We start from the raw sequence: 10,464 nt of genomic DNA on the forward strand, positions 1-10,464 counted from the left end.
ATAATTTGTGTTTTTGTAGCTTAAACTTCGCGTTGAATTCGAGAACGTGAACCTGTCGGGACAAGTTGACCTCTTGACCTTTTCCATGCAGGTTCTAAGGTAATGTATGTTTTATTCAATGCATTGGTCATTATTGGTTAATTAATGTTATAGGTCAGGTTGCTAAATTTTGTGCGAACTGGATCTATAGGACTTGCTATTTTGTTGTGATTTCAGACCTATAGAACGAAGCGAATGGTAGATAAATGAATGGATGGATGGATGAATGAATGTATGAATGAATGAGTGGATGGATGGATGGATAAACAATTTAACAAAGGAACAAATGAACGATGAATGAAGACATACATAGTTCAGTAAGTAAATTAATAGATAATTAAATGAACAGATAAATATATACTTTAATTGAATACATAATTAAATTCACAAACATATCCTTTATATGGATAAATTACTAGATAAATGAATAAGTCATCAAACTATATGTATAAAAATCGAATGGAGAAATGTGGTATTATGGAAGAAACCAAGGAATATGTGAAAGAATTTGACAGCATAGACTTTATTGTGTTTTTGATTTGTATAGTGTTGAGGCGGAACGTGAAAACACAAGGAGAGACAACCAAATGGATATTCTTATACCAGTCGAGATAGATGCCTCTATGGAACTGATTGGGTGAGTAAATACTCTTCTATACATATAAAACACGAAAAAACAGCAAAAACTTTTTTGAAGCGGTGGTTGCCAATGAGAGACCACTGTCAGATCTGGGCAGATTTCTAGAGAGAGCACGGTATTTTTTGGTGAAGGGAGGGGTATTCAAATTTAAATTCAAATTCAACCCATGAAATAAATTTTAAAAATAGGCTTAAACAGTGGGTCATATCATGTTTATATAGAACATGTAGAAAACCTTTTTTCCTTGCCTTCTTCGATTCCACTTTTATCCCCCCATCCCCCTTTCTCTCTCCCCCCCCTCTCTCTCTCTATGTACTATGTCTTCTCTCTATTCAGGCAAACTATATCTTGCAATTTTTTTCTAGGTTATCTAATCCTCAAGAAGTAATTTTCCACCCTGAGAAATATCCCCTTGATCGGAGCATCAACTCTTACGATGACATTGGGCCTGAAGTCAGCCATTATTTCTCGGTAACTATCTAACTCTTGTGAATTTGCACACTGTTTCAGTAATAACACAGACAAAACAGTTAAACACTCCAGTGCCCGTCTTACAAAGAGTTAAGATTTATCCAATCATTTGTAACTCTATGGAAATCCATCGTTTTCGAGATTTTTTTCTACATATAATTTTCAAAATGTCATTTGCAAACAATGGTGAACACACCAAATTGTCAAGAAAACAATGAACTTATGTAATTTACAACATATCTAGAAAACATTTTTGAACAAGCATGCATTTTAGATGTTGACGTCGCTGGCTGTGAATAATTTTGATCGATCCGATCAATCGCCACTCTTTGTAAGACAGGGCCCCCTGATTGACCAGATCGATTACCAATGACCAAATCGATTACCAATGATGTGGATGTGCCGTTGGTGAGTAGAGGTGCCGTGGCCGAGTGGTCTAAGGCGCGTGGCTGTACATGGAAAGTCCGGAGTTCGATCCCGGCCGCGGCATTCTGTGCCCGTAATGCTCTTTTATCCTGCTTTCAAATAAATATAAATGCTATATGCATTATTGGTAACTAGGTGTGCACTTGTTTTTTAAAAAAATACCATTAGTCAGGTTTGTTGGTGTGACTCTATAACTCAAATGCTGCAGCTTATCATTGTGACAAACGTGTATGTCTTTGAAAGACATTGTGCATCCTTTCTGAAATGTCCTTTTAAGTTCCTATTTGTCATTTCACCGAGATAATTAAAGGATATTTAGGTAGAATTGTTCAATCAAACAATACATAATGCAAGCAAATCTAAAATATCTGTCATAAATCTGCCATTCATGAATTGTGTCACAATATTGCACATCGTTTCTTGCCCACAAGAAATCTTGTAGGAACGAGTTGTTGGGATTTAGAAGTCAGGCGTTATATGTTGCCGAGGCCGCAGAACAAAGGGGCAAGCCTTCAGCCCCCCCCCCCCCCCAAGAAAAAGTACAAACGTGTAAAAACTAAGTATTTTTTAATGATTAGCTCCATTCCATGACCTCTGCATTGGGCATCAGTAGAAAGGTTACAAAGGAACTGCAATTATTTCAAGATCAATTATTCAGTACATTAGGTTTCCATTTCTATTATTTTCTTCCTCTCTTTTCTTCGCCATACTTTTGCATTACAGATATTCATATCATTATTATCTTAGGGGGTTTAAATCATTAAAGATCTATTGATAGTTTCTTCTTACCGACTTAGATAATCTTTTTCTATTATAACAAAAATATTATTTAAATTGGATACCATACTTTTCTATGTACTGTGCATGCTAAATGGTATATTTTGTCTTTATTTTTGCATTCAGCTTATTAATAAAGGCCCATCTCATATTGGTCCAGCTACCGTCCATATCGAATGGCCTCTATTCACGAATAATGGCAGCATTTTGCTGCTCCTCACAAAGGCTTCCATGAACAATGGTCAAATGTGCACTGTCAACGCATACGTGAGCCCAGCAAAATTACCGGTAAGATTAATTATGTGTGGTTTGTTAATATGTATGGATGGTGTTATGTGAGACTTAACATCATGTTATAGTGAGGTGTATATGGGGGTGAATTTTATTTTATTCAAGATTTTATTCCATTGCAAATTGTTATTGAATTTTCACAGGTGCATGGTTGTTTTATAATTGCCTAGTCCTGGGGAGCGTTTCATCAATATTTTCATCCGACAAGTTGTCAGGTCTCACATCTTTCCAGGATTTTGATTGGCTTAGAGGCACCCTTCCTATGGTAACTGTCGGATAAAATGGGACTTGTCGGATAAACCGTCCAACAAGTCCTTTCATGAAACGCCCCCTTGTCCACATTTGCACCACTTAAGAAAAAAATGTTAACAATTACCCTTTTATGATTATGTTGTTAAAATGATTTGAATTTTTCACAATCTCTTGTATGTGGAAGATACGCCTACACCTGTAAATCATGAACATTGCATAAGATCATAACCTTCAAAAAAAATTTTTTTGTGTGTGGGCTTATCTCATTATTTTTGCTACATTCCATCATTTTTGGAGATCTCTAATTTCATGTAATTTTGTGGGTTGTTTTTACATAATTATCTCCAGCACAGTTTGAATTATTATTATTATTGTTTTTTTTTAAGTTTGAATTATTTTTGTATTTGCTTTATCAGTTAGTATTTGCCTTTGCAAAATTTAATTTTATTTTTTATTGTTTTTATTTCAACATATTTATTCAGATGCGAACGGGTGTAATGTACGAGGACACAGGTTTTCATCCTGACCAATCGTATTGCAGGGATGTCACCCGGTCGCTCATGTCGCGCCATTTGCAATGCTGCTCCCTCGGTAACTGCGCGACCATAACGTGTAGACTGGACAGCCTTCTGGCCACGAGCTCAGCGAAAGGGGAGGTCGTTATTACTGTCAAATCAAGGTTATGGATGAATACGTTACTCCAGGTAATTTTCTGCTATGTTTGCTTAACTCCTTAGAAAATTATAGCCTATCAAGAACTACCATTTAAAGGATTTTTTTATGATCTGGGGACAATTTCATCAACATTTTTAGTCTGACAAGGATCCAACAACTTTCCATGATTTTGATTGGCTGAGAAGCACTGATACTAAGGCAACTGTCGGATGAAAGAGACTTTTTCAGATAAACTATCTGGCAGATAAAATATCAGTTATTCATAAAATGCTCCACTGTATTGACCAATACATACAATGTCAGCAATGCTATTTTTAACCTAAACCTCCCGGGATATTGCAGTTCATTTCAAATATACTTCTTATTATGAATATCAGTTATTCCGAGGGTTCATTACCCCAAAGAACTAGCGTACCTAACGGGGGTGCAGGGGGCGGACTGCCGCCCCCCCCCCCCCCTGACGAGTCACAACTGATCCAGGGGACGTGCCCCCCCCCCCCTTTGAGAAGCCAAATTAATTAAAAAAAGAAGTGTGCCCCCTATTTTGAACCTGAAGACCTTTTTTTTGGCTTGCTTATCAAATTTTTTTCTTGTAAGAAATCCTTTTTTAATTGGGGGGTTGAAGACCTTTTTTTTTTGCTTGTCAATTTTTTTCGCGGACGAAATATCCTCCAAAAAAAGTTAGCCCCCCTTTTGGAAAATCCTAGTTACGCCAGTGCCCCAAAGGTTCAATATTCTGAGTCATGCAAGTTGCACATACCAAGATGTCCAGTAGTCTGAAATTGAGAAACGATATATATTGATCCGAACATTTGTAGCATTACTCCATAAGTGTGTTAATCCGTCAATATAGTATGATGCAATATTCCACAGTTTGTTAGTCCAAAACTGAAATGAGGTTCATTAATATTAATATAGTTGATAAGTAGTTTCCAAGATTCTGGCTTACCCGCATATAATAATAATGATATACAGTTCTTGTGTAGCGCATATCACAATTATGAATAATGTCTCTATGCGCTTCCAAAGGACTTGGATATTATTACCCCAGCTGTAGCTTGGCTGCCGTAATTACTATGATTACAGCGCACACGCATTTCAAGGAATAAATTCCTGCCAGGTACCCATTCACCTCACCTGGGTTGAGTGCAGCACAATGTGGATAAATTTCTTGCTGAAGGAATTTACGCCATGGCTGGGATTCGAACCCACAACCCCCTGTTTCAAAGTCCGGAGACTAATCCACTGGGCCACAACGCTCCACCTATGCGCTCCCTATGAATGCGCTCCCTACACTACCTGGGGAGCAATCATGTATCATGCTTACCTTGAAGAAACTTCAATGTTCTTTCTACTTTGTGTCATTATTTTATCAGGAAAACATCAAAGATTTGAGGATATCATCTCGAGCCTCGGCTGTAGCCAAGGGTAGTTACTACACCATTCAATTTGATGATAATCCTGTTTCTAATTACACGGTAAGTCTCATGTAACTATTAGTTGTGGTTATTATGGAGAAAGAGAGACGATGATAGACTTGGAGAGAGCATGGGAAAGACAGAATGATAAAGGGTATGTGGTGAATAAAGAGATGTGGAGAGAGACGGAGACAAGACGAAAGAGTGAGAAAAAACTTTGAGACATCGATGTTTTCAGAGTTGCCAAACAAGTGAGTTAAAAACCCATTTAACGTGTTTTATGAAATAGATCACATTCTTCTCAATTAACTTGTCCTTCCAAATTATGAACTGTTTTATGGAATACCGCCAAAGCAGTTAATGACTTCACCAAGGGCTTATATTGTGAATGGATTTAACAAGTGCCACCTGACCTTACAGGTAATAAAGAGGAAAATATTTGGTCAAATTATGAACCCCATTTTATGGCAGTTTAATGAAAATGTTACTGCATTACTGATAATTTAATGTGTCTTGTTAAAATAACAGTAGGCCTATTCTTTAATTTTGCCCTATGTAATTATAAAAAACACACATTTTTTTTCATCTCAAACACAATCAGCATTCATCTTTGTTAACAAATCTTACGAACAAATTTATGATGGTACCTAGGTCGAGTGTAGCATCATAATAGATGTGGAAATCAGTGTGGCATGAAAAATTGCACTTTCTTTGTCTTTCCCTCCCACTCCTGTATGTATACACGGCAAAAACTGTGGTGTTAACCGGTGCACATAGAGGACCACACCAGTTATTTTACACCGTGTTAAATTGGTGGTGTTAGTTTTACACCTATAGGTGTTATTACAGCACGTTTGGTTTTTAAATTTACACTCTTTGGTGTTATGTTCAATCTCTAGCGTGCAATTTTAACACCTCAGGGTGTGGTCCTCTATTAACACAGGGTCGTGTGCATGGTCCAGTGGTTAGAGCATTGGACTCATAATCGCAAGGTTGTGAGTTTGAATCCCAACTCTGCCATTGTCTCCACTTTGATAAAAAGGCCCAAGAGTCGTCTATTACGTCAGCCACTATAATAATAATAATAATGCTCAATTCTTGTATAGCGCATCACACATAGCATAGCATGTCCCTATGCGCTTAAAGAAGAAATAGTGAAAGGTATATAAGAATAAAGTAATCGAGATATTTAGATTGGACCATTAGTTCAAAGTTAGTTTTTTATGCATTGAAAAGATATGTTTTGAGGGATCTCCTGAATGTACATAAATCACTCTGATATCTCATTGAATTCGGTAAAGCATTCCAGAGGACAGCAGAGGCATGAGTAAAAGCACGCTCACCATATGACTTTGTAAAGACAGAGGGAACAACAAATAATGCTTTTGAGCTTGATCTAAGATTTCGGGATGGCTGGTAATATGAAACTAAATCGAGTAAATAAGACGGGGCAATTTTATAAAAACAGTTGTGTGCAAAAACTAGAAGTTTGAATACAATCCGGGAACGGACAGGGAGCCAATGTAATTCTCTGACTGATGACTGATTAACCTAGACGTAAAATGTTTCCAAGGTAATTGGTTATATACCAGCTTGGCGTTTACCAGCAAAAAATGCTGTCCTGCCGAATTCCTACGGGAGTTACCAGAAACAGAAACAGAAACACCAATTGGTGTCAGTTTTAACACCACAGATTTTACAGTGTACGACCGTACAAGAGAACTGTTGCTGGGCTAGCGCCATGAGCATCTTTGGGTGCATGGCGTGTACTATAAAACAACACCATTATCACCAATACTATTTTTCTCCCCATTTCTTTTTATTTTCCCCTTTTTTCACCAGATAACAACCGAAATATCGGAATATGTGGAAGAGGACGACCGGACGATTCACATTCCCATTTGGATCTACATAGTAGCCGCATCTGTGGGACTCCTTATTGTTGTTCTTTTAATTCTTATTTTATGGAAGGTGAGACAGGAAATGAACAAAAAGAAAAAAGAGAGAAAGAAATTCAGAGAATGTAATGGTTATAAGCCCGGTTATAAGTTGAAATGTCGTGACATTAACTGAAATACTCATATGGAATGTTTCAGTTTCAGTTTCATTTATAGTTCAGTTTAGTAATGCACAAATTTTGTTCGTTTTGTTGGTTTTTTGAATAAGCATGTCTTGACGATCGGATCAAATGATTTGTTGTGATTTGAAGGAGGTGGTAAAATTGCATAAACTACTCAGTAAAAAAAAATTATACAACGCTGTTTACTATATGAACCTTACAGTAATTGTTTAAACAGTTTAAACAAGTGTTTACAAGGTTTAATTTTCAATATCTAATTTTTAGTAAATTAAACATGAATGTATAAACGATTAAACAAATACTGTAAGCTTCATATAATAAACAGCGTTGTATAAAATCTTAAACAGCACTTTTCCTGTGATAAATGAAACATAGACAAATATGTAAATTTTAATGAGGGAAGATAATTATATGGTGGATGTATCTAATTGATTGACAAGAAAAATAACACTTGGATTCTTTGATTATTACTCTATTTAGCACATATACATACATAACAAGAACATGCACACAAGTACGCATCTGCCCCACCCATCTGAAATTTGAATGAGATTTTAAATCTTGCAAATATTCAGATTCAGATATTTTTATTGTCCAATTGCAATCGAGTACAAATGGAAATTCAATTTGTTCGCACAAAATAATTTAGAATATTATATGATACACGCAGAAGATTACACGATATATATATTAAACATTATACAAATCAACATCAAAATATTAACCAATATCATATACTTTTTATTATAGATTAGCTATCATCAGGTTTTTGTTGCACCTAAATCCATCTCTAGCGAAATAGTTGATGTGGCTGAGGTACTTTGAGAAAATAAAAGCATGGTTTGCTGCTCTTCAGCCTTTAATTGCTTTAAACTTTAATAGGGACTCGTCCATGTTTATAGATTGTCCATACTAGCCATGAATCAATAGTGCGACTAGTAGATGCTCGTGTATATATTAGTAGATTTTTATCGGAATGCCTTGCATGTAGATTTCACCTGCAAGTTTTTGAGCATAGAATTACTTTACCTGGACTCACAGAGCACCGTTTCTAGTTTTAACATTATGCTTGATGGTGTGTGACAAAATAACAAACTAACCCTCCAAAATAGTAGACCAATAATTTGGAGAGGGAACCTTGTGATATAAGCATCTCGTTTTCGAGATAATTGTAGACCAATAAATGACAATGGACCAAATTTTGTTGCTCTGAAAACATTGTTTTATAATTTGTAGCAACGTTTGTTCTTGTATCAATGTTGCGAACATTTAAACATTGATGCATTTTCTAGGTAAATTTATATAAAATCAAAATTTAATTTATACAAATGCGACTAAATGAAAGGTATAATCCTTAAATCATCTGCAAAAGTCGTTTGATCAAAATTTATAATATTTAACAGGATGAAGATTGCTTTGTAGAGTCATTTCATAACCTTCCTGAAAATTCTCACCAACTTTTTGCTAATTCGGTAGACCGATTAGTCGATATTGCATGTTTCTTTATCTGTTCCTTAGAGTAATGGTAGTTGTTATACCTTTTCTAACCCCTCTCCCTCTCTCTAGATTGGGTTCTTCAAGAGGAAAAAGATCACCCCGGAACAGCGGAAGAAAATAGGACACCCCGAACCATCAAGATCACAAAAGTACGACCCCTACAGATACACATCATGTCGGTCTATCCCAAATTGATATTAATTCTGCGCACCGTCGTGTTGCGAAGTTACTCTTTGTATTTTTGTCTTTAAAAGGCTGATACCAAAAACGTTACATCTTTGAGTGCCATTTCTCGAGATGTAGATATTCATACAGATAGAATAGCTTGAAATCCTTTGAATGTTTTTTTTTGTGTGACATTGATATAGTAATATATTGCATTTGAAATATATTGGAATCTGCAATAACTTTTCGAGTCTTTCCGAAATGGCTTCCAATTTGTTTCTACTTGCCAAATTAATGCTCATGATAATGAAATGGAATGACTGCTATACTGGAAGTGAAATAATTGTGTCAAATGTAATGTAATTGAATGAAATCTCTTGTAAAATATCAGGTGGATATTTTTGGCCATATGTATGATACTATTCGCATTATTGTTCCTTAATAACTTGAATGGTATGGTGATGGCGTTGAGGTTAATAATAATCATGGCTGAAGTTTATATGTTATTGTATAATTCATAAACCTTATTGATTTTTTTTTATAAATATACAAAAACATGGACCGAAATCATCCAAAATCAGACTGATTCAGATTCGCACATTTTCTGGGATTGGGTCAACTTTGGCTTGAAATTCAGGTATTCTGAACACCAGATAAGATTATGTAATCGGCTCGAATATGGTGTCCATAATCATACATATTGAAAGAGTTATATCCTACTTTGAAGGCGCAATAAAGATACATTTACTGACTGCTGATACTATTCCAAATCTGACTGATTTGGATTTACGCAATTTTTTGGGATTGGGTCAAATTCGAATCTGAAAACGGGTTATTGGAAATCCGGGGAACAGAAATAATTGTCTTGAAAAGACTTGAAAAGGATACATATGCATTTCATAGGATATTGCCTACTTAGCACGCGTAAAAGAGATGCGTTCGGTAATGAAAACAAAGAACAGCCTATACAAATACCCGGAATCAGATTGATTCAGATTTGTGCATTTCATGGGAACGGGTCGTTATCGGTTTGGATATCGGATACTTTGAAGACCGGACAACAGAAGAAATGGTATCCAATATGGACTAAAACATCTTGTGGAAGTGTTGCATCACCCTTTTTTCTTTTTTTTTCTCTCTTTGATCCATGGCATGCCTTCCTGCATGAATCGTTGCTTACAAAATTTAGAGTAGAAATAATATTTATTTCATTGTATTTGTGTTGTAGAACAAATGACCCAAAATAATGATTAAATCGGGTTTTCTGTAATCATGATCTAAAAAGTCCATAATTCTTACTTCATATGCAGGAAGGTCCAGGATCATAGCAGACAATAAAATTTAAAAGTGTCCATGTTATATGAAGAGGTTTTGCATAAATACAAAATATTATCAAGGCTCAGGGGCGGATCCAAGATTTTGCAAGGGGTGGGGACATTTTCGTTCAGAAAATCAATACTTTTGCAATTGAAAACTTCCATCTGGTATTTCGCAATTAAAATATCCTTGGTTGTACAACTTATATCCTTTCACAAAAAACTAATATCCTTCCAACATGATCAGTACACTGGATTATAAGAGAATCAATGTCAAATCAATCTTCCTTCCTGATATACTTTTAAAAATTTGATATAAAAGCGAAATGTTATATTTTAACTGAAATGAACTGTTAGATTTCTAACCTTTCTCAAAGAACTTGTATATAGATTACATTTTTATATCCTTATAATAAT

General features: G+C 35.5%; 1 protein-coding gene across 1 annotated transcript in view; it reads left to right on the forward strand.

Annotated features, from left to right (window-relative positions):
* Nucleotides 1–10,255, forward strand: part of LOC121425848 (integrin alpha-8-like) — a 73,488-nt gene extending 63,233 nt beyond the window's left edge. The window contains exons 21-28 of the mRNA XM_041621929.1: nt 20–99; nt 587–676; nt 1,045–1,150; nt 2,480–2,641; nt 3,379–3,600; nt 4,948–5,049; nt 6,832–6,960; nt 8,636–10,255. Of these exons, the coding sequence (XP_041477863.1) occupies nt 20–99; nt 587–676; nt 1,045–1,150; nt 2,480–2,641; nt 3,379–3,600; nt 4,948–5,049; nt 6,832–6,960; nt 8,636–8,761 (1,017 nt within the window). The 3' untranslated portion in view covers nt 8,762–10,255. The remainder of the gene's footprint in view (nt 1–19; nt 100–586; nt 677–1,044; nt 1,151–2,479; nt 2,642–3,378; nt 3,601–4,947; nt 5,050–6,831; nt 6,961–8,635) is intronic.
* The last annotated feature ends 209 nt before the right edge of the window (nt 10,256–10,464 follow it).

The sequence above is a fragment of the Lytechinus variegatus genome, chromosome 13, assembly GCF_018143015.1.
Source record: "Lytechinus variegatus isolate NC3 chromosome 13, Lvar_3.0, whole genome shotgun sequence".
NCBI classification, from domain to species: domain Eukaryota; kingdom Metazoa; phylum Echinodermata; class Echinoidea; order Temnopleuroida; family Toxopneustidae; genus Lytechinus; species Lytechinus variegatus.